We start from the raw sequence: 24,550 nt of genomic DNA on the forward strand, positions 1-24,550 counted from the left end.
ATTGCCAAAAGGCTGAGTCTCTGTCCTAGCCGGCTTGGCTCAGTGGATAAAGCATCAGCCTGCGGACTGAAGGGTCCCAGGTTCGATTCCAGCCAAGGGCCTGTGCCTGGGTTGCGGGCACATCCCCAGTAGGAGGTGTGCAGGAGGCAGCTGACCGATGTTTCTCTCTCATCAATGTTTCTGACTCTCTGTCCCTCTCCCCTCCTCTCTGTGAAAAATCAATAAAATATATATTTTTAAAAAATTTTCTGAACACTGATGATGCTCAAAGCACTTTCCATCTGAGAAGGCCCACCCTACGTAAAATTGCAACCCACCTTCACCCACTCCCTCTTGCCACCCCTTCTCCATCTCTATTGCTTCTGTTCATTGCATGATCCCCACCGAACAGGCTGGCTGTATAATTTATTTTTTGTGTCTTTTGTTTATTCTTTGTCCTTCTCCACTAAAAAGGCGCACGTTGAATACAGGTGTGTGTTTGTGCACTGATGTACTCCAAGTGCTTAAATCAGTCCTTGGGTGAAGGAGGCTGTCAAGAGACTGAATCATGGACTTCGAGTTCCTGTGGGGGAACCCTGAGAAGATGGGACAAGAGCGGCCACGTGGGCGGCCAGCAGAGTCCGTGAGTGCTGCGGCATGGACGCAGTGCCAGGGCCCTCCAGGATCGGGGCTGTCGGGGAGGCAGTTTGCCTATTGTAGACATGACCATGTTCCAAACACTGCGGTGCTTGACAAAAGACGAAGGTCTACTCTAGCCCCTCAGCTCTGAACCTTGACTGTCAAGGCTAAAGCCAACAGCTCTGAGAGCGAAAATCCCAGGTGGACAGAGATCCCTGGAGGGTGATGGTTGCTAGGCACAAGTCCCACCAGCTGAGTGGCTTAAATGACAGGATTGTTTCATCGTTCTTGAGGCCAGAAGTCTGAGATCAAGGTCCGGTGTGGCCAGTTCCTCGGGAGGGAGGGCCCTGAGACAGAATCTGTTCCATTGTCTCCCCTAGCCGCTGGGGTTTCCCTCCACCTTCTGCGTTTCTTGGCTTATAGAAGTATTGCCGACCTCAGCCTACATCTTCACATGGTGTCCTCGCTGCATGTGTCGTTGCCCAAATTTTCCCTTTTTGTAGGGACACCAGTACTAGTGGATTCAGCCTAATAACTTTATCTTAACTAATCACATCTTCAAAGGCCCTGTTTTCAAATAAGGTTACACTCTGAGATACTGGAAGCTAGGACTTCTACATAGGACTTGGCCTGGGGACTCAGTTTACCCTCACACAGGCCTAGCATTGGAACTACATTGAATCTCCAAGGAGAACGCTGCCTTGAAGGCTGTTAGCACAGACGAGCTTATGCTGCAGTCACTACCAGTCTCAGTGACCAGTGACTGAAACCAACACGTCCTTCTCCCTAAGTCCCATGAGGGCCTGTGACTTCTTCCCGGGCAGGTGTTCTCCAGGCCCTGACTCGGGGATCCAACCTGCTGCCCTGCTTCTGGTCACACCGCGAGGGACAGGAAAAGGCCCCTCGGCACCAATGCTCAGGTGCTCTCACTGGAGCCAGTCCCCTGGGCCTGCGCACCTGGAGGTGTACCTGGGGAAGGGGCACAGGTGGAGTGTTTAGGAGCTCCAGCTTCTGCCACGCTGGCTGTTTTGGGGCTGGGGTCAGGGAGTGTTTACCGAAGGCCCTGGAAGCTCAATTCAGAGCATGTGTTGGAGGGCTGCGGTGAAGGTATTTGCTTTAGGAATTAAAGCTGGAGTCACCCATGACCCTGGCTGTTGAAAAAGAAAGAACAATAGACCTGGGAAGCAGTCATCAGTTCCGTCTCCGGACAAGGTGAGTGAGGACTGGGGTAAGGTGGAGGCAGCGCTTTAGGGTGAACTCCAGGGCAGGCTCTGGCTTTTTCCCGAAGGGGAGGCTGATGAGGAAGAGGAGGAGAAGAAAAAGAAAGAGGAGCACAAAGAGAAGGTGGAGGCGCTGACCACATAGGAAGGGACCATCTGCTTCACTGCACCCCTTTCCCTGCTGGGGCCCCAGGTAGGGTGGAGGATCGGGAGGCAGGACAAGTCCTCATACCCCCACCACCTCCCACATTTTGTAGAGTTTTAGTATGTACTTCTGGTGAATGAATAAATGATGGAATGAATGAATAACAATAAATGCCCTCCTCTTTAAAAATGCCCCCATTCATATACCAAATGCCACATTCAGCCAAAGAAAGGAGCAATCCTCGCCCCAGTGATGGGCCTGATGGCGTGCAGATGAGCCCTAGCCTGCAGCAGTGGACACCCCTGCCCTCTCCTGACTGTGGTTCCAGGGAGGCGACTGGTTCTCACACCCAGCGCCTGGTTACGGGAGTGGGCTGAAGTCAGGAATGAGGCCCCTGGGAAAGATTACAAAATAATCTACAATTTTGGCATCCGCTAACAGCACATAAGGTTTTTCCATCCTCAGCTCTGACCTGCCAGCTACTGAAGGGAAGAAAAGGGGATAGCCCAGGGCTATAGGCATGCCAAACTTTGAGTCCACTCACTGGAGGCACTCCCACCCCATTTGCATACCCACCAACTCCCATCCTTCCCTAGGGGGCAGCTATTTAAGGGGAGCTGGAGTTCAGACTTAACAAGACCAGCACTTGGAGCTATTAACACCAGCGTTCTCTGAGAGGTAACACCCCAAAATTCATGCCCTGTCAGGAGTATGGGTCCTGCTCAGTGGCTGCCTTTAAGAGTGGCTGTGTTGGCATATGTGTCCATGTGTGTTTATGCATGTGTATGTTGCACACATGGACAAATACATGCATGCGCATGATTTGAGGGGGATGTGCACAAGTGTGTTGTATGGGTATGTGAGTGATTGTTTGAAAGGAGGTCTGCATTAGTGGGTGAGTTCAGGAGTGGGTATATGCATGCATATGTGCGTTACTATATATGTGTTTGCGCATGTGTGTATGCGTAAGGGGTTGGAAAGTCTTGCAAAGAGAGGGTGCTGTGCGTTAGTTTTGGAAAAAAACATTGGAGATTGGACTTCATAGATGGAATTCCCAAGCCTTGAATCCGGTTGGAACAAGTAAGCTATGTCTAATGGGGGTGGGAGAGAGGTGCACAAACTATGACCTTGGGAGTCTCCGAGTTGGTTGGGATGACCTGGTTGCACCCTCCAGGAACACTCAGTCTGATGGGGAGCGTGGACATCTCCTGAGCGTACCGTGTGGGGGTCTCCTTGGGTCTGAGGCCTGAATGTGTGTGAAAATTGTCCAACAGAGCTGGGAAGGGTCAGGAGGTCCTGTGTGTGCACGCTCCTGTGTGTTCATGTGTGACAAAGGTAGTCATCCTGGATTAAGGAGCATGTCTGTGTGTCCCCCTGAAGGTTCCTTTCTCCAGGGTTGCTGAGCAGGGGGCCAGAACAGAAGCTGGGACCACCTGGGAGAGGAGTCTAGGCCAATCCATCTGCATTTCTCATGCAGGGGACTGTCCACATGAAGACCCTTCTGTTGTTGGCCTTGACCATGGCCTTTGGTAAGAGCGAACCCTGACCTCTGGCCACAAGAGGGCAGCCCAAGATGAAAGCACCCTTAGCCCCAGCTTTCCTTCCCATTTCCACAGGCCCTCCCTCAGTGGGTGGTAGAGAGGCCCTAGTGGGAGGGGGAGTAGCAGAGAGGGGCAGAGAAAGAGGGCACAGGGCCCCAGGCCCCATCCCCCAGGCGATGTCCTTCCAGGCCTGCTGCAGACCCATGGGAGTTTGCTGGATTTCCAGAAAATGATTGAGTTCAAGACAGGAAAGGATGCTGTGTCCAGTTATGGCTTCTATGGTTGCTACTGTGGCGGTGGCGGCCGAGGATCCCCCAAGGATGCAATGGATCGGGTGAGGCCGCCACAGCCCTCCCCTCCCTCTGTCTACCCGTGGCCCCCGCAGGGCTGGGAGCTGCCAGGCAGGGCTGGTGCCCATCATCACAGAACCCCAGGAGGTCCCAGCTGGAAAAGCAGCCAGCATGTTGGAAACTCTGCTCTAGACCATTGCAAGGTCATTGGGTCTTGGCCCAGGGTCAAGGGGCAAGACCACGGGGGACTAGGCTCCCTGGAGCTGTGGGGAAGCAGCTCCAATCACATCTCCTCGCCGCAGGTGCTGCGCCACACATGACTGTTGCTACAGATGTCTGGAGAAGCAGAAATGTGGCACCAAGTATCTGAACTACAATTTTGCTTACCGAAAGGGCCAAATCGTCTGTGGTAAGGATGTCCTACAACAGTGGTGGCAAACCTTTTGAGCTCGGCGTGTCAGCATTTTGAAAAACCCTAACTTAACTCTGGTGCCGTGTCACATATAGAAATTTTTTGATATTTGCAACCATAGTAAAACAAAGATTTCTATTTTTGATATTTATTTTATATATTTAAATGCCATTTAACAAAGAAAAATCAACCAAAAAAATGAGTCCGCGTGTCACCTTTGACACACGTCTCATAGGTTCGCCATCACTGTCCTACAATTTCACCCTGTCTCCTTGGTTTCTCTTACTGAGTGCCCACTGTGGTGGGCACTGGAGGGGTCAGGCCAAGCCTGGGGGATCCTCGGCCGCCCCAGCCACAGTAGCAACCATAGAAGCCATAAGTGGATGCCAGAAGCCGGTCCATCCTTGCTGCTTACTGCAGTCGCTACAGGAAAGAAACATCGGCACAGCATATGTTTCAAGGGACCTGGCGTATATAGCATACTGTTCTTAATATGTTTGCTCCCCTTAGCACTGTGTGTTTTAACCAAGGTCACCTCTCTGAGAAAGGTTGTTTCCTCAGGTATTGATTTTTTCCTGAAGTTAGGGAGGGGATAAAACCAATTAACTAAATGCCTAGCAGGTAGTTAATCACTTTAACTACAAACAATCACCCTTAAGCTACATACTCTTTACTCCCTGGGATGGAGATAAGAAATACCCTAACCTTTGGAATAGAAATTGTCAGTATTAAAATCATCTGGTATAAATACAGATGTAACAAGACAATAAAAGACAACCAGAGCTTGGCTGGACATCCTGGCTAGAGATCCAGGCTAGGCTGCTGATCTACTGAACGCTGTCTCCGTGTCATTCCCTCTTTGCAGACTCTGTCCACACCTTTGGGAACCCCTGGACCTGCTGGGGTTGGACCCCAACATCTGGCACCCGAACTGGGTTCCTCTATGTAAGTCTCCCCTTACTTGGGACGGATAGGACTGCACCGTAGGGTGCTGCAGACCCTCCTACAGAGGATAAGTAGGGTAAGCGAGTAGATAGTACAGAACTTAGATTGTGAAGATGGGTCATACTGAATCTAAAGAAAAAAGACTCTGTATTAATCTTTTAACGCATATGCTTGCTAGCAGAGGAGTTAAGGTTACTCCCAGTCAGACAGAAAGTTTTATACAAGACGTATGTCCATGGCTTCCTGAGGATGGAACTGTTAATTTAGAAACTTGGACTAAAGTAGGAGAGCAATTAAAGAATTATTACAGCTACGATGGATCTGAGATGGTCCCGGCAGATACCTTTTCCCTCTGGAATTCAATTCGTGACACCTTGGCACCAGAGGCAGAAACGGTTGAACTTTCTCAAACTTTAAATAGTCCTTCGGCTCCACCTAAAGAGGACACATCTTTATTGTCTCCAGCTCAATCTAAGAGCAATTTAGCTATGCCTACTGATCGGAAGGAGAATAAATATCATAAACATGACCATTGGCACTTTCCAGTCAGTAGAGAGGAGAGAGGCCCTCCCATTCAAAACAGGCTACCCAAATTAGAAAGAAAGCCTAAACCAGGTTCTGCGGCTCCTATGAGCTCCATGTCTAAATTTCAAAGGGCGATAAGAGAAGCTGAAGCTAATGGAGATCTTGAATTCTCACTCTGCTTCCCAGTTGCATATGAGAATGAGTTTGGTGAGGACGAAAACCCCACCTGTGAGCCTATACCTTACAAAATATTTAAAGAATTAAAATTGGCCTGCTCTGAATATGGACCTCTAGCTCCTTACACACAAACCTTGGTAGAAGCCCTAGCCAGTAAATGGATGACTCCTTATGACTGGTCACAGGTTTGTAAAGCCTGTCTCTCCAGAGGCGATTACTTATTATGGAAAACTGAATATGATGATCTTGCTAAGAGAGCTGTAGCCACTAGCAAAAATTCCAGAGGAGGAATAACCCTAGACATGATATTAGGAGAAGGTGATTTTAACACGGCTCAGGAGCAAATGTGTATGCCCAAAGAGGCACGTATTAAAGTAACCAGTTGTGCAGTAAATGCCTGGAAATCCCTACCTTGTACAGCAGGAAAAACAACCACCCTTACAGAGGTTAAACAGAAGGCCGAGGAACCATATCAGGATTTCCTTTCTCGCCTCATACAGGTAGTCAAGAGAGTAATCAATAACGAAGAGGCAGCCAATATCCTAATTAAACAACTGGCTTTTGAAAATGCTAATAATACCTGTCAGGCTTTATTAAGGCCGATTCGCACAACAGGAACTATAAATGATTTTATAAAACAGTGCGCTGATGTAAGTCCAGCATTTATACAGGGTGCAGCTATGGCTGCAGCTCTCAAAGGGGAGACATACCCTCAATATGTACAGGGCATAGGACAATCCATCAATAATATAGGTAATAAAAGAAATATGAACTGCTACTCTTGTGGCTTATCTGGGCACTTTAGCAGAGAATGCCCCCGCAAAAATAATAATACTCAAGCCAGATGGCAAACTCCTCGACAGCCTGGAAATACATCAGGGAATAATATTATTTCTCCAAAAACTATTTGTCCCCGATGTCAGAAAGGATTCCATTGGGCAAAGGAATGTAGATCAAAATACCATAAAAATGGTCGCCCTTTAAAAATTCTATAAACCACTCCCAAGGAGGTTATATCCCATCACCTCAATTGGGAAACTTGAGAAGGGGCCAGCCCCAGGCTCCTGCAATAATAGGGGCATCAACCCTCAACCCCTCTGCAAATTTCAATCAGTCAGTGACCTCTTCAGGGCAACCCCAGGCAGTGCAGGATTGGACCTCCATTCAACCACCCATGCAATACTAACCCCAGACTTGCCAGTAGCAGCCATTCCTACAGGAGTGTCTGGGCCGCTGCCTGAGGGAACTGTAGGTTTAATATTAGGACGGAGCTCCACCTCGTTACAGGGGATCTTAGTCATCCCAGGAGTTGTTGATGCAGACTACACAGGAGAAATACAGATTTTACTTTCCCCACCCACCACAACTATACAGATTCAGCCCAACCAGAGAATTGTCCGATTACTCCTGTTACCAATACATAAAATAGGGACAACTGTTACCCAGGAAGCCAGAGGGGCTGGAGGCTTTGGATCTGGTGATGCAGCATGTTGGATACAAGAAATCCATGCTGCTAGACCTACAAAAATTTTACAAATTCAGGGAAAACCAATTGAAGGTTTATTGGGTACAGGAGCAGATGTTTCCTGCATAGCAGGGAAGGATTGGCCCTCTTCATGGCCCATGCACACCACCTCCACTTCCCTAGTAGGACTAGGCAAGGCATCTAATGTAAAAAAGAGTTCTCAGATTTTAACTTGGGCTGATGGGGATCAACATTCAGGAACATTCTGTCCCTATGTAATTACGACTATCCCTTTTACATTATGGGGAAGAGATATCTTATCTCAAATGGGCGTTCTATTATATAGCCCCAGTGGTGTTTGATTTACTCCGTTACAAAAAATTACAAGAAAATGAGTTTAAATATTCCTCTCCTCATCATGTTCTACAACATACTCTATTTGTAATTAATATACTAAATGTAGGTTCTGAGGGAAATTCCCCGATGTACAGACATTGGAACCCTGATCTAACTAAACCTGAAGCCCTCATCAAATGGAGAGACTTGCTTACAGGAGCCTGGAAGGGACCTGAAGTACTTTTAACGTGGGGGAGAGGATATGCTTGTATATTTCCACAGGACACAGACTCACCTGTGTGGATTCCAGACCGTCTAGTCTGACCTTATGTCTCACCGCCCTCCGTCTCCGCCTCACCTTAGCACACCTGACCAGTGTCCGTCTGTAGCAGATGTGCAGCCCTGAGCTGAAACAACCTGTCATTGGGAGGATCACATTTGCCTCCTTTTTGTCTGTCCATATGTCCCAGCTTTGCCCCACATCTCCTTTCCTTTTTTTTTCTTTTTTTTAATCTGACAACTTGTTTGCTGGTTCTTTGGCCTTTCTCCTGAACACAGCCTTTTCTAGAATCTCCCTACTCTACTGTTCCAGGAAGAGCACCTCCCTTTTCTGCCATGACTATGGGGTGTCTGGTATATGTCCCATACATGGAGTTGTCTTGTGCCAAGAGCCTGACATCCTGGGCTGAGAAAGCCCTTCCTGGGACTCTCCTTTGTCCAGTATTGGCCCCTCTTGCCCTTGTGTCAAGAGGGACCCCCTTCTCACAGTCCATTTGCCCACAGCTTTTGCCTGGGCTTTCTGTTCATGCTGAAGTTGAGGCCTCGTGGTGGCCGGTGCGATTGATCTGCCTCTCGCCCAATGGTGTGAGCTGGGCCCTCCCTGGAGAAGAAACCTGGGTTCCCCAAGAGATGTGACCAGAGCCGGGGCCCCGCCAGCAGGCGAGGGGAGCCCAAGGCAGGTGCTGGGCGTGGAGGCCACAGGGGCATAGGCTACCAAGGAGACAGAACTGAACCTCTTGCAGGGGGGCGCTGCCCCTCCCTCATTCGCAAACCTCACATCACCCTGCTTGGCCCCGGAGGATGGCTGGTTAGCCAGAGACGGGTAAGATTCCTCAGGGAAGGAACAACCTAAGACAGGCACAGTCGCAGAGGGGCCATCAGGAGACAACTTGGGGGTCAACAGAGGTGGGGCACAGACCCTCACCCCCCCAACTTTGCAGAGGCCTGAACCCTCACCCCTTCTGAGGGAGGTCTCCTGCCCCCGTGGCTGCTTCACTTCCCACGCCCAGCTCAGATCGGGACCCAGGTAAAGACAGAGACCGGCTGACAGCAGCTGCCCTCTCACTGCAACAGGACTTGTTTCCCATTTCCACCTTGGACCACAGGGAAAGGGGAAGCTGAAGGAAAGGGCTGTGTCAGGATGCTGCCTTCTTCCCTTTCTTCTCCCTCTTTTTTCTAAATACTTCCATGCCTTGTAGTTCTTTTGCTTTCTCTTCTTTTTCTCTCTACTACCCTCCATCTTCCATATCAGCCAACCCAGAGGGCACAGCTTACTCCTCCTCGGACACCAACACCACCATTAAACGCAGCCCTGATGGACCCTTTGATCCAGCCATTCAACTCGCTGATGCTTCGGGAAGCCTGTCGCCAATGACGCCGCCCGCTAGCCAGATCAACAAGGACAACCAAACCACCGACTTGAGGCCAGCTGAAATCCCTTGACTGAAGGGGCCAGCAACCTTCTACAGGAACGGGGCTCCTGTGCGCTCCATCCACTATGTTTACAGCTATGCTTATTGTCATTGCTTGCCAGTCTTCTTCCGAGTCTTAAACAGCCCAATCTGAGAGGTGGCCACTGATTTGCATGTGTTATCACTTAAAAAATAAAAAAGGGGGGATTTGCCGAAAGCCAGTCCATCCTTGCTGCTTAACACAGTCGCTGCAGAAAAGAAACATCTGAAGAGCATATGTTTCAAGGGATCTGGCCTATATAGCATACTGTTCTTAATATGTTTGCTCCCCTTAGCGCTATGTGTTTTAACCACGGTCACCTCTCTGAGAAAGGTTGTTTCCCCAGGTAGGGATTTTTCCCTGAAGTTAGGGAGGGGATAAAACCCCTTAACTAAATGCCTGGTGGGTAGTTAATCACTTTAACTATGAATAATCACCCTTAAGCTACATAATCTTTACTCCCTGGAATGGAGATAAGAAATGCCCTAACCTTTGGAATAGAAATTGACAGGATTAAAATCAACTGGTATAAATACAGATGTAAAAAGACAATAAAAGACAAACAGAACTTGGTTGGAGATCCTGGCTAGGCTGCTGATCAACTGAACACTGTCTCCATGTCATTACTTCTTTACCAACTCCATCCACACCTCTGGGGACCACTGAACCTGCTGGGGTTGGACCCCAGCAACTGGACACAGGAATGGGAGGGGCCAGGCAAAGCCCAAGCCCAGGCACCAGATATAGAAATACAAAGGGGCGCCCTGGCCCGATTGGCTCAGTGGATAAAGTATTGGCCTTGGGTTCGATTCCAGCAGCAAATACCTCTGTTGCAAGCTTGACCACCAACCCCCAGTTGGGTGCATGCAGGTGGCAACCAATTGATGTGTCACTTTCACATCAATGTTTCTCTGTGTGTGTCTCTCCCCCTCCCTTCCACTCTCCCTAAAAATCAATGGGAAAATATCCTCAGGTGATGACTAACAACAACAAAAGCAAAAAAAAAAAAGAGGAAGAAATACAAAGGGACAGTGTCCCTGCCTCAGGGAGCTCACGGGTGAGTGGGAAGTAAAGACAAGGAAAACACTAGATGGGAGACTCCAATAGGCAGGAAGCCAAAGGGCAGGGCCCTGAGCACAGGCTGCGGTCCAGGAAGGCTCCTGACAGCCAAGCTGACTCTTTAAGGCGGTGCAGGTGGGGGGGGGGGGGGGGCGGGAGAAAGTGCCTGTACATCCTTAAAGACTCAGTTTGGATGTCAGGAACCAGCCTTTTCCCCACCTTCTGCTCCCCGACCTTGGCCATGGGATGCCAAGACGCCTGGTGCCACTCCAACATCATGGTCTTACCCCATAGAAGAGGCCTGCAGGGTCAAAGGGCCCAAGGGAACTGGGACAGTTCTGTGAGCCTGAAGGAGAGGGAGTGGGGAGAGATGAGGCTGAAGGAATGGGAGGGGCCAGGCCAAGCACAAGGCCATTCTGTATTTAGATTTTGTCCTAGAGCAGTGGGGAGCTCTTGAGCAAAGGAGTGTCATGAACAGATTTGCATTTCTGAGGATTCCCCCAGGGTGGGCGGAGACCATGGGACTGGGAGGCGGGGGCAGCAGTGAGAAGACCATTGCCATTGGACATATGACAATGGTAGTCTTGATGGGAGGGCTGAGAGTGTCATTTCAGGTAGAATCAGCAGAGCTTGGTGATTGCCTGGGTAGAGGGATAGGGAGCTATTGGTGGGTATCCGGTCCTGTGGATGGAACAGGAGGTGGTCCAGGTGAGTGAAGGGAGGAGGAGTTCTATGTAGACATGTTTAAGAGGCTCCCAGAACACCCAGGGAGACGCGAAGCAGGTGGCTGGATGTAGGGACCGGCAGCTCCAGGGAGGGGTCTGGACAAGGCACGGGTTTAGGAGTCACAGCAGAGAGCTGAGAGTGGGATACACTCGCCCATTTGATGTCTAAAGGCCCAGACAGGGGAGAGAGGATGGCCTGTCAGAGAGGGAGAGGAGACAGAGAGAAGGTCAAGGAGTGGACAGCAGCCGATTTAACACGAAGTCTCGAGGATAAGGGCTGAGAGGCACCGTAGATTTAGAGGCAGGAAGACCCCTGAGGACCTCACTGGGGCTGTTGCCATGGAGTGTGAGGGCAAATCCAGATTGGGGGGGCGGTGCGGGGGGAGAGTGAGTGGGACATGAGGCCAAGATATCCTGGGGCACGATTTGCTCTGAAGGGGAGGAGAGAGCTGGGTGGTCAATGGAAGGGTTTGCCCAGTGGCCCCAGATACACTGGTGGGATTTTGAAAAAGTATCGCCTCTCCCCCAACACCCTGAGCTCTTTAAGATCAGAAATGGTGTCTCCCTGTCATGACCTCTCCGCAGGGCCCTGTGTCTTAGCAGGCTTTGGGTGGTAAGCAATGAGATGCCCCTCCATAAGAAGCTTGGGTAGTGGGGAAGTCTGACTGGTCTGGCAGAGGGCAGTGCCAGGATGGGGCAACTTCTCCACCGTGTGGTCAGAAACACAGCCTTTTCCCCACCTTCTGCTCCCCGACCTTGGCCATGGGATGCCACTACTCCTGGTGCCACTCCAACCTCATGGCCTTACCCCATAGAAGAGACTTTTCCCCTCAGATGTCTCTATTTGGAGGAGGAAATTAATCCAGGAGACTTCCCCTGTGGCTCATTGGCCAGAACAAGGTCACGTGCTCCCAGAGGCCAATCATTGAAAGGAAAAAGGGAGGAGCATGACTGGTTTACACCAATCACAACCCACTCCTATTCCCTAGGGCAGTGGTTCTCAACCTTGGCTGCACATTAGAATCCCCTGGGAATCTTTTTAAAAGTCTGATTTCTGGGCCTCATCCTCTGGAAATTCTGTTTCTTTGTTATAGGGTGAGGCCACAACATTAGTAACAAAGAAACAGAATTTCCAGAGTATGAGGCCCAGAAATCAGGATGTTTAAAAGATACCCAGGTGATTCTAATGTGCAGCCAAGATTAAGAACCACTGTCCTAGGGGCTGGGGCTTTGCACCTGGACACATCTGTTGGGAAGAAGAAAGAAGCAAAGGCTGTCAGGAAGAGTCTCCCAGTGCTTGGGGACAGGCATCCCCATCAGACTGGGGGCTTGCTCCCTGAGGGCAGGAGCTCTGTCTTCCCATCAGAAGTACTACCTGGACTTCAAAAATACAACTAAAAGATGGAATGGACATCATACAGAACCACAGGAAGGCTGGCTGAGTGGAAATTCTACAACTAGAAGGAAAGAGAAGAGCATACCGAGACTCAGAGGTGGTGTGGTGCGGAAGTAAAAAACAAAGGTACAGAGGCGCATGAGGAGAGGGCTGGCGGCTGATGACACGGTTGTCTTTTTCAATCTGGAGGGAGTCTCAAGCTCTGAGCTCCAGTTCCAGGCGAGTCTCTGGGGATCCAGACTCATGCGGGAGAAACTGGACTGTCTGGCATCGGTCGGAACTGGAGGGCAGCTTTCTCTCAGAGGTGCTTGCAGCGATTGCCGGGACACTGAGAAGCAGGGCCTGTGAGGGCAGGACTGAGAGCAGCCATAACTGCTCGCTCCACCCTGTTGATCCCCTGGGACCCCACCCCACCCCACCCAAGCCATGCACGGAGGCTTTTGCATATGAAAGGCCTGGCCCTTTGCAATCTGATAATTACCTAAAAATCTGCAGCTAGCCCAAGGCCCCAGGGTAACTTGCATTGCGTCACAGCTGGCTCCTGCTGGGTAGCCTCAGGAAAAGGCTAGATTAGCACCTCCTTAGTGATCCAGGAGCCAGTGTGCCAGGTGGTCAGAGTGGGACCATCCAGATTGCAGCTCCTTGGATCCATAAAGGTCACACTCAGGGGGCAGACTCAGTGACCACCAAAACCCCATTGAAGCAAGTCTTGTCCTGGAGGGGTGTCTCCAGCACAGAAGTTCTCCCACTGCAGACACAGCTGATTCTCACAGCCAATTGGCCTGGTGGTCAATCCCTCCCAGTGTTACCTACAACAATAAAGGCTTAACTACAACAAGACTGTGCACAAACCCACAAGGGAGCGCACCAAGAGTGTCTACCTCAGGTAATTGGGGAGGCTGAGCCACTGGGCCCTATAGGACACCTAGCACAGAAAGCCACTATCGACACAGCGAAGCATAAAAAAATGCAGAGACAAAGAAACAGGACACAAATGACAGAAATGGAGGAAAGCAAACTACTGGATATAGAGTTCAAAACCACACTTTTAAGGTTTTTCAAGAATTTTCTAGAAACCGCCAATAAACTTAATGAGACCCTCAAGAAATCTAATGAGACCCTTGAGGTTTTGATAAAGGACCAACTAGAAATTAATCATACACTGACTGAAATAAAGAATATTATACAGACTCCCAACAGCAGACTAGAGGATCGCAAGAATCAAGTCAAAGATTTGAAATATGAAGAAGCAAAAAACACCCAACCGGAAAAGCAAAATGAAAAAAGAATCCAAAGATATGAAGATAGTGTAAGGAGCCTCTGGGACAGCTTCAAGTGTACCAACATCCAAATTATATGGGTGCCAGAAGAAGAGAGAGAGCAAGATATTGAAAACCTATTTGAAGAAATAATGACAGAAAACTTCCCCTACATGGTGAAAGAAATAGACTTACAAGTCCAGGAAGCTCAGAGAACCCCAAACAAAAGGAATCCAAAGAGGACCACACCAAGACACATCATAATTAAAATGCCAAGAGCAAAAGACAAAGAGAGAATCTTAAGAGCAGCAAGAGAAAGAAACTCAGTTACCTACAAGGGAATACCCATACGCGTAACTGTCAGCTGATTTCTCAACAGAAACTTTGCAGGCCAGAAGGGAGTGGCAAGAAATATTCAAAGTGAGGAATAGCAAGAACCTACACCCAAGATTACTTAATTCAGCAAAGCTATCATTCAGAATTGAAGGTCAGATAAAGAGCTTCACAGATAAGAAAAAGCTAAAGGAGTTCATCACCACTAAACCAGTATTATATGAAATGCTGAAAGGCATCCTTTAAGAAGAGGAAGAAGAAGAAAAAGGTAAAGATAAAAATTATGAACAGAAATACACATCTATCAACAAGTAAATCTAAAAATCAAGTGAATAAATAATCTGATGAACAGAAAAGAAAAAAAAAGAAAAAAGAAAAAGACAGCAAGGACAGACATGGGTGGCCAGAAGCAGCAGGCCAGCAGTTCTCAAATGTGGCAGCAAAGGAGACCTACCTGGAAGATACAGTTTGCATACAATAATGCATGCCTTTTAAGTGTATAGTCCAATGAGTTTGACAAATGTATAAAGCTGAATAACCACCACCCACATCAAAACAAAGAACATTTCTATCATTCCAAAATAGTTCCCTTCTATCCTTTTGCCTTCAATCTTCCCACCACCCCAGTTCCAGGAAATTCCTAATCTCCTTTTTGTCATGGGCATTTTGCCTTATGGAGAATGTCATAAGAATGGAATCATCCAGTCCATCCTCTTATGTATATGGCTTCTTTTAATCAGCACAGAACTTTTGAGATTCATCCACGATGTTTTAACACTAGTGCATTCCTTTGAATTGTTGACTAGTATTCCACTCAACAATTAAATAACATGGAATACAAATCCTGAGCCATTCCTTTTAAATCCCCAACAGAAGAGAAACAATTGAGGACAGAAAGAACCCTCTGTGACACAAGGGTGGGGACTAAGGGAGGCTTAGAACTTGCTTCTTTTAAGAGATTTTGGAGGAGAGCTGGGACCATTCTATCACAATTTGCATGTCTATCCACAAGATATGGAATATTTGGGTTTCTCAAGTTTGGGGCTATTGTGAATAAAGCTGCTGACTATTTATGTACAAAAAAAAAGAAGTACTACCCGGAGCCTAGGTGCTTGCCCCGGACTAGACCCGTCTGGAGGACAGGGGCCATCGAACATTCCCAAACCCTCAGCCAGGTTTATTTTCTTGTGATTCCAGGGAAGCAGGTCACTGTCGCAGGCAGCTGTGTGAATGTGATAAAAGAGCTGCCTCCTGTTTTGCGAGAAACCGGAACACCTACAAGAAAAAGTACCAATTCTACCCCAGCCGGAACTGCCCTGGGAGTGACTTCCACTGCTGAGGTCCCGCCCCGGAAGCCTCGCCTCCCACGCTGAGTTTCCCTCTCTGGCCCCCACCCCTCCCCACCCTGGCTAGTTCCTGGCAAAGAAGGAAACACCCCTCTCCCATCCCAGAGACAAGCCAGGAGGCCCTCGACCCCCAGAGAGAAGCCTTCCTTCCAGAATGAGAAGCCCCGGGGCACGTGGCCTGGCGCCTTTCCCCTCTTCCTTGGGAGGCAGGAGATGTCCTGTCCCCACTGCTCTCCAAGTCCTGCTCCCTGCTTAGCCGTGGCGGCTACATTCCCAGGGTCTCCTCTAAATAAAGCAATTAGTTCATTGGCAAACTGTGTACATGCCTGTGTGTACGTTTGTGCGCGCACCCGTGCACACATGTCTGAGTGTGGTGCATGTGTGTGTGTGTGAATGTGTGTGTGTGAGTGTGTGTATGTATGTGTGAGTTGTATGTGTGATTGTGAGTGTGTGTGTGAGTGTGTATGGGTGTGTGTATGATTGTGTGTGCATATAAGTGTGAGTGTCTGTATGTATGTGAGTGAGTGTGTGTGTGTAAGAGTGTGTGTATGGGGGTGTGTATGAGTATGTGTATGTATTTGTCTGTGAGAGTGTGTGTGAGTTGTGTGCATGAGTGTGAGTGTGTGTGAGAATGGGTGTATGTGTGTGCCAGTAATGTGTGCATGTGAGTGTGTGTGTGTGTGTGTGTGTGAATGTGTGTGAGAATGGGTGTATGGGTGTGTGTGTGTGCCCGCATGTGTGCATGTATGTGAGTGTGTGTGTGATTGTGAGTGTGTGTGTGTGTATGGGTGTGTGTATGAGTGTGTGTGCGTTGTGTGTGAGTGTGTGTATGTGTGTGAGTGAGTATGTGTATGTATTTGTGTGTGAGAGTGTGTGTGAGTTGTGTGTATGAGTGTGAGAGTGTGTGTGAATGTGTGTATGGGTGTTTGTGTGTGCCAGTATGTGTGCATGTGAGTGTGTGTGTGTGTATGTGTATGTGTGAATGTGTGTGAGAACGGGTGTATGGATGTGTGTGTGTGTGCCCTTATGTGTGCATCTATGTGACTGTGTGTGTGTGTGTGCCCGTATGTGTGCATCTATGTGAGTGTGTGTGTGTGTGTGTGTGTGAATGTGTGTGACAATGGGTGTGTGGGTGTGTGTATGTGTGTGTGTGAGTGTGTGTGTGTGTGTGTGTGTGTGTGTGTGTGTGTGTGTGTGTGTCTGCCTGCCGTGGTGTGAGAACAAACTGGTCCAAGGCGATGTCGTGTCAGGGGTTATAAATACAGATCCCAGTCAGACTGGCTGAGTCACATCCGCCAGCACCACCTCGCTGAGCCGTTCTCCCCTCATCTCATTGGCGATAGCTTTGGGCTTATTGGAGAAGTAGGAGAGGTACCAGCACTGGTGAGACCCAGCTGTGGCCAGGACAGTAGGTGGCACCCCCTCTGACTGCCCCGTTCTCTGCCTGTTGCTCCCCATCTGCCAACCCCAACTCTCTGTCCTGTTTGGGAACCTGTGAAAGCCCCGCTCTGGAGTCGCAGTAAAATGTTGCCAAGCACGGCTGGCACCTCTTTTTTCCACCTGACTCTCTACCAAATTGCCACATTTCTTCCTTCTGAGAAGGAGAAACCACTGCCTTGCAGTGAGAGAAATGCCAGCTGGAGTCCCCCAGTCAGCAGCGGTGTGACCCCGGGAAAGTCGCCGCACTTGTCTGTTTGTTCCTGGGACGATGACAATAATGACCATATTCACCCCACTGCCCCAGCCTGAGGGGCTCAGGGAGAGGAACGCCCTCCTCTCCGGAGAAGTAAGGCCAAGTGGGAAGGGGTGCGGCTCAGGGGTTCACACCACAGGCTCTCCTGGGTTCACCTCGCAGGTCCGAGTCCTGGGTTCAAATCCCAGCTTCCCCACTCAGCTATTTCACCTCAGGGCTGATGGCCGTTCTCTTGCCTCCGAGAGTGATTGGGATTAAATGACCTAATGCATTTGTAACAGAGAAGTGGCCAAAATGTTAACAAATACACAGCCTCCTAGAGTGTTCTCACAAGGACATGGGTAGCTGTCACTACTCTCCATCCTCCACTTCTGTTGATCCTGCTCCCCATCCTGACCCCCACATACACACACTGAGAAGACGCGGGTGTGCCCACCCTCCTGTCCCCAAAGCCCTTCCTTTTGGCCCACATGAGCCCGTCTCTTCCTAGGACCTACCCCCCACCAGGAACCCTGTGAATTCAATTTAACACAAAAAGTACCCACTGGGAGTCTGCTGTGTGCCAGGCACTGCCGGGGACCCACTGTGAACAGGGCTGCCTTTCTGGTTGGGGGACATGGAGAGAGCGTACAGGCATCAGTCACATAAATAAATACACAACATGTCCCTGAGCAGTAGCTGCTGTGGGGAAACTCCGCCTTCGGTGTGTTTATTTCTCTTTCCCTCCAGTCCCCTCCTCTGCTGCTGGCACACAGGAGCTCCCACCCCAACCCAGACGAAAGCAGCCAAAAAAGGGAAGCACCCCTTACCACTGCTGACCTCTCTCCAGTTTCTGTTTCCTGCAAAAGCCCAGTTTCTGGAGAGAGAAGCCTCCACTTACTCATCGCCCGCTCCCTTCTGAACCCTTTGCTGCCTGGCTCCAGCTGCGTCCCCCAGCCAGCTCTCAGGGATCCCCCAAAGCCTGGGGTTGCCCAAGCCTGGACTTCACCCCCTCAGTCTCTCAGGCACTACATCCCGCTGACCATTTCCTCTCGTCTCAAAACTCTCCCTTTGAATTCCAAGGGGCCGCCCTGTCATCTGTGTTCCTGCTACTCAGCTCCTGTCTCTGTTGGCCCCCAAATGCTGGTGTTTTCAAGGAAGTCTGCACCCCCCACCCCTCCCTTCATCTCTCCTGGGGTGAGCTCATATGAGGTCAGGGATTTGGGTCTTATTTCCCTGCAGATTCCAGGAGCTTTAGTTGGCAGAGCAGCATCTGGCACTAGCTCTGACTCAACAATAACACCGGGTGAACAAGTGATTGAATGTATGAATGGAGAGAGAGCACAGTGTTGGGTCAAAGAGCCTGAGCTTCAAGTCAGACAGACGGGGATTCAAACCTGGGTGTCACCCCTGACTGCCTGTGCCACCTGACCTCCTCAGGTCTCAGCTTGATCCTCTGTAAGGCAGGACAATGATAAAACCTAGTTAGTTTTCTGGTGTACTCTGTGTTAGGTTTAATGTAAGGTTTAATCTGAGATGTGAGATTTAATCTGACCAAAGCCAATAAATTGACCAAGACAAGCAGGGTAAGAGCGAAATATCGCGTTTATTGGAAGCTCTCGGGTGAGGTCCCACGGTCTGAAGGTGCAGGCCGGGGAACTCACACCCGCCTGTGCCTGGCAGAGATTTTTTATGCTGCTGTTGGACCAATCAGGTTTGTCTGAGGTAGCTTGTGGTGGGTGATTGATGAGCGGGAAGGTGGTGCAGCTGCCCCCTGGCCATCTTGAGAAGTCTCCGGTGGTTATTTATTGGCCATCAGCACAACAGGATGCTCTGGTGGGTCCCAGGGTGGCAGCTATTGTCCAGCAGGATGTGGCTCGGCAGTTCGGGGTTGTTTTGTCCAACTCATCGGGTGGGATCAGGAAAGACCCTATTTTCCCAGCCCCAGACCTTGCACTCTGGAGCAGCCTATTCAGTCTTGACAGAGCCAATGGGACCCATAACATCTAAGAAGACATCAGTCCAGGGAGCCACCAGACAAACTGCCCTTTTTCATTGGACATCAAAGAGGCTGTGGACCTTGGAAAGAACACGGTAACTCATTCGTTTCTGGTCATGCCAGAATGCCCGTACCCCTTACTTGGACATGACCTCTTACAGAAACTACAAGCCACCATATCCTTCGAGGGGGACAGAGCACACTTCACCGTGGATCCAAGGAACCCAAGCCCAAACCCATCCTCCCCTGCCCTCATTCTTCTAACCTGTCCTCTCTCAGAGGAATATCTCTGGCAGGAAAGGGCCAAGGTGACTTTGCTTACTTGGGGAAATTTCCCCGGGGTTAGCAAGTCATCAAGCTTCTGTAGTAGTCCAATTGCAAGCCACCAGCACTCCAGCTCCGTAAGGCAATACCCCCTGAGTTTAGAAGCAAAGAAAGGAATTGCTGTCTTATGCATTTGAGTGGAATGACCCAGAGAGTGGATTCTCAGGACAATTAACCTGGACTAGACCGCCTCAAGGTTTCAAAAACTCTCCCACCCTTTTTGATGAAACCTTGAACTCGAACCTACTTGCCTTTAGACAGGAACATCCAGAATGTACCCTACTCCAGTATGTAGATGATCTGCTGGCAGCAGATACTGAGGAAAATTGCCGACAAGCCATTGAGGGCCTGTTAGGCACCTTACAAGCATTAGGCTACCCGGTGTCAGCCAAGAAGGCACAGTTGTGCTCCTCTGATGTCACATACCTGGGGTACAACATTAGCAAAGGCAGACGGACCCTCTCAGTCGAATAGAGGCAATCTATGGATCCCTATGCCTACAACCAAGAAGCAGGTTCGGGAATTCTTAGGGGCAGTTGGATACTGCCGCCTGTGGATACCGGGGTTCTCGGAGATTGCTAAACTGGACCGAAGTGGAACAATGGGCCTTTGAGAAGCTAAAGAAGGCTCTCGTCTCAGCACCTGCCCTAGCCTTGCCAGATGTCACGAAGCCCTTCCACCTCTACGTGAGTGAGGTAAGGGGCATTGCCAAAGAGGCTCTCACTCAGACTCTAGGTCCCTGGAGAGACCTGAGGCCTATCTGTGTAAGAGACTGGACCCCATGGCAGCAAGGTGGCCAGCGTGCCCCCGGGCAGTGGCCACCACAGCATTGCTGGTAAAGGAGGCAGATAAGCTGACTTTGGCCCAGGAACTAGCCCTGACAACACCCCATGCTGTGGAAGCCCTCCTTCGAGGTGCTCCGGAGAGATGGATGTCAAACACCAGGGTCACCCAGTACCAAGCTGCCAGGAAGCCGCCCAAAAACCAGTGGGGCCTTTACAAGAGGAGGAATTGGCAGGACAGAAGCAAGCTACCAGAGGACCAAATGGTTGGTGGACTCTACCAGATGGCAGACTGTTGGTCCCAGAGGCTCTAGGTCGGACTTTAGTTGCCCAGTTACACCAGGCTACCCACATAGGCGTCACCAAGAATTCTGAACTTTTGTGAGGCAGGTCACAGGTAAATGCAAGGTAGGGGGGGTCCCCCTGGGAATTCGGGCCCAGGGAAACTCCTCAGGAGAGCATTGGGAGGTATAAGTATAGACTCCTTCTCGGGGTGGGTTGAAGCCTATCCCACCAGGACAGAAACTGCCTCTATAATGGTCAGGAAATTACTCCAGGAGATTATACCTAGATTTGGGCTACCAGCAGTCACAGGATCAGATAACAGCCCCGCCTTTGTAGCCAAGGTATCTCAAAGTATAGCTCAAGCCTTAGGCATAAATTGGAAACTCCATTGTGCATACCGGCCACAAATTCAGGGCAGGTATGAACAGGACTCTAAAAGGACTTTAACTAAATTTATCCCAGAAACCGGTGAAAACTGGACCAACCTCCTGCCCTTTGCCTACTTACAGGCCAGGTGTACCCCCAACCGGGAGGGGTTCTCCCTTTTTGAAATCATGTTTGGTAAACCTCCCCCTATCCTGCCCAAAGTTAGGGGAGGAATTAAAAGCTAAAAGTCATAACCATTCCTTGCTCAAGTCCTTGCAGGCTCTGCAGTATGCCCAGAGAGCCACCATAAGCTTGTTTGAGACGCCCTGGCAGTGCCCAACTCGGACCCTGTACATCCCTTTCAGTCTGGGGACTCGGTGTGGGTAAAGAAGTTCACTACCCAAGGATTCACCCCAACTTGGAAGGGAATAAACACTGTCGCCCTAAGCACACCCACAGCTGTTAAGGTTGACGGCATCCAGACCTGACTACACCACTCCCAGCTCCTGCATCAGGAAATGGCCTTGATCCCGGCAGCCATCAGCCTCTCCTGTGAGATCCCTAGCCTGGGCTCCACGCAGGCCAGGAGGAGGCTTGACGCCCGCAGGAGGGGAACTGGGCTTCAGTGAGGACAGTACTGATGGGGACCGTGGCACTAGGGGCCTTGGTAACTGTAAGAACATTTTTACTAGCCAGTGAGAAAGCCCAGGGCCAAGTGGGGCTAGATGTGTTAGGGGACAGGAGAGCAGGAACAGAATAGAGAATGCCCTTAAAAGAAGTGGGGTGAGTAAATAGAAAACTAAATGTGCCATGCAGGCAGTTTAGAAAAATTAATTTGGTCAAACAACTTGTAGTTAGGGGACAGTACAATCCCCTAACTAATGAAGATGAGTCCAAGATTTGACTCATGTACATAAAACCAGTGAGGAATGAAGTATGGTAGCAATCATCTCAGGTAGAAACTGTAGTTTAACTCTAACCCTGCTGTTTGGTTTCTGTAGTTATTTGCTTGCTAAAATAATAGAAAAGTTATTTTGATTTTCTGAATTATATAAATCAACCCATTCGGTTAAATACCCTATTGATTGTAATGTGAATATCCCATTGGTTGTGGTCATACTGGTCTTAGAAAGCACATTTTCCTTTACCTGGGGAGGACAGCACAGTTATCCCAAGGTCAGAGGGCTCCAGTTCACGTGTCCCTGTTGACTCAGTGTTCCGGAGCCCCCAAAACTGTAATTTACTTACCATCCTGCTTCTGCTTCTGTAAACTGCTTTTTTGCAAATCAGGTTCCTCATTCCAAACCTTGGGATGTAATCATACCTTTGTGATCTTTGCCTATATAAATCTGGCGTTGGGGCTGGGCGAGACACTATGGGATCTGGGAGAGCGAAATGCCCCCTCATAATCCCGGATTTGCAATAAATGTGACTCTTTAATTTGACTTCTTGAGGTGTCCTTGTGTGATTCACGGGGTACATTACAACATAATCCTGAGATGAGAAAGAACCATTGCCAAAAGGCTGAGTCTTTAAGTATAAATAATTTATAAAAAAAACAAAACAAAGAACAACTTTTCGCCCTAACCGGTTTGGCTCAGTGGATAGAGCATCGGCCTGCAGACTGAAAGGCCCCAGGTTCGATTCTGGCCAAGGGCATGTGCCTTGGTTGTGGGCATATGCCCAGTAGGAGGTGTGCAGGAGGCAGCTGATCGATGTTCCTCTCTCATCAATGTTTCTGACTCTCTGTCTCTCTCCCTCCTCTCTGTGAAAAATCAATAAAATATATTTTTTCAAACTTTTCTGAACACTGATGGTGCTCTAAGCACTTTCCATCTGAGAAGGTCCACCCTACGTAAAATTGCAACCCACCTTCACCCACTGCCTCTTGCCACCCCTTCTCCATCTCTATTGCTTCTGTTCATTGCATGATCCCCACCGAACAGGCTGTATAATTTATTTTTGTGTCTTTTGTTTATTCTTTGTCCCTCTCCACTAAAAAGGCGCACCTTGAATACAGGTGTGTGTCTGTGCACTGATGTACTCCAAGTGCTTAAATCAGTCCTTGGGTGAAGGAGGCTGTCAAGAGACTGAATCATGTACTTCGAGTTCCTGTGGGGGAACCCTGAGAAGATGGGACAAGAGCGGTTACGTGGGCGGCCAGCAGAGTCCGTGAGTGCTGCGGCCTGGACGCAGGGCCAGGGCCATCCAGGATCGGGGCTGTCGGGGAGGCAGTTTGCCTATTGTAGACATGACCATGTTCCAAACACTGCGATGCTTGACAAAAGACGAAGGTCTACTCTAGCCCCTCCCCTCTGAACCCTGACTTAGGCTAAAGCCAACAGCTCAGAGAGCGGAAATCCCAGGCAGACAGAGATCCCTGGAGGGTGATGGGTTGCTAGGCACAACCCATTTAAGCACCAGCTGAGTGGCTTAAATGGCAGGATGTATTGATTCATCGTTCTTGAGGCCAGAAGTCTGAGATCAAGGTCCTGGTGTGGCCAGTTCCTCGGGAGGGAGGGCCCTGAGACAGAATCTGTTCCATTTTCTCCCCTAGTCGCAGGGGTTTCTCGCCACCTTCAGCGTTTCTTGGCTTATAGAAGCATCGTCGACCTCAGCCTACATCATCACATGGTGTCCTCGCTGAGTGTGTCTGTGCCCAAATTTTCCCTTTTTGAAGGGACACCAGTACTAGGGGATTCAGCCTAATAACTTTATCTTAACTAATCACATCTTCAAAGGCCCTGTTTTCCAATAAGGTTACACTCTGAGATACTGGAAGTTGGGACTTCTACATAGGACTTGGCCCGGGGACTCAGTTCACCCTCACACAGGCCCAGCATCGGAACTACATTGCATCTCCAAGGTGAACGCTGCCTCGAAGGCTGTTAGCACAGACGAGCTTATGCTGCAGTCACTACCAGTCTCAGTGACCAGTGACTGAAACCAACACGTCCTTCTCCCTCAGTCCCATGAGGGTCCGTGGGTCTCTCCCGGGAAGGTGTTCTCCAGGCCCTGACTCAGGGATCCAACCTGCTGCCCTGCTTCTGGTCCCACCAAGAGGGACGGGGAAAGGCCCCTCGGCACCAATGCTCAGGTGCTCTCTCCTGGGCCTGTGCACCTGGAGGGGCACCTGGGGAAGGGGCACAGGTGGAGTGTTTAGGAGCTCTGCCCTCTGCCATGCTGGCTGTTTTGGGGCTGGTGTCAGGGAGTGTTTGCCAAAGGCCCTGGAAGCTCAATGCTGAGCATGTCTTGGAGGGCCGGGAAGAAGGTATTTGCTTTAAGAAGTAAAGCTGGAGTCACCCATGTCCCTGATAGCTGAAAAAGAAAGAACAATAGACCTGGGAAGCAGTCATCAGTTCCGTCTCCGGACAAGGTGAGTGGGGACTGGGGTAAGGTGGAGGCAGCGCTTTAGGGTGAACTCCAGGGCAGGCTCTGGCTTTTTCCAGAAGGGGAGGATGAGGAGGGGGAGAAGAAGAAAAAGAAAGGAGAGCATGAAGAGAGGGTGGAGGCACTGGCCCAATAGGAAGGGACCATCTGCTTCACTGCACCCCTTTCCCTGCTGGGGGCTGGGTGCAGTGGAGGGTGGGGGGCAGGAC

The 24,550-nt window shown here is 49.8% G+C and overlaps 1 protein-coding gene across 19 annotated transcripts; it reads left to right on the top strand.

Annotated features, from left to right (window-relative positions):
* The first annotated feature begins 1,632 nt into the window (after window positions 1-1,632).
* On the top strand, window positions 1,633-15,837 carry LOC132231588 (phospholipase A2, membrane associated-like). 19 transcript variants are annotated; one of them, XM_059690963.1, is made up of 5 exons: window positions 1,633-1,830; window positions 3,378-3,512; window positions 4,117-4,223; window positions 5,092-5,171; window positions 9,206-9,983. In XM_059690963.1, exons 1-5 carry the CDS (start codon window positions 1,760-1,762, stop codon window positions 9,326-9,328), a joined length of 516 nt encoding a protein of 171 aa, XP_059546946.1. In that variant the 5' UTR covers window positions 1,633-1,759; the 3' UTR covers window positions 9,329-9,983. The 19 variants fall into 19 exon arrangements, 3 of the variants coding, with proteins under 3 accessions (XP_059546946.1, XP_059546948.1, XP_059546947.1); XR_009452089.1 differs by adding an exon at window positions 2,580-2,661 and having other exon boundaries at window positions 1,635-1,830; window positions 3,461-3,512; window positions 5,092-9,983; XR_009452086.1 differs by lacking the exon at window positions 4,117-4,223 and adding an exon at window positions 2,580-2,661 and having other exon boundaries at window positions 1,638-1,830; window positions 3,364-3,512; window positions 7,957-9,983.
* Window positions 15,838-24,550: the final 8,713 nt, after the last annotated feature.

This window comes from Myotis daubentonii, chromosome 3, assembly GCF_963259705.1.
Source record: "Myotis daubentonii chromosome 3, mMyoDau2.1, whole genome shotgun sequence".
Lineage (NCBI taxonomy): Eukaryota > Metazoa > Chordata > Mammalia > Chiroptera > Vespertilionidae > Myotis > Myotis daubentonii.

Bases quoted from the DNA above. Each gene is read 5' to 3' on its own strand.
- LOC132231588 (XM_059690963.1), top strand. From the start codon at position 1,760: ATGACCCTGGCTGTTGAAAAAGAAAGAACAATAGACCTGGGAAGCAGT. The intron at 1,831-3,377 runs GTGAGTGAGGAC...TCCTTTCTCCAG, and splicing joins CAGTTCCGTCTCCGGACAAG to GGTTGCTGAGCAGGGGGCCA. The intron at 3,513-4,116 runs GTAAGAGCGAAC...TCCTCGCCGCAG, and splicing joins GGCCTTGACCATGGCCTTTG to GTGCTGCGCCACACATGACT.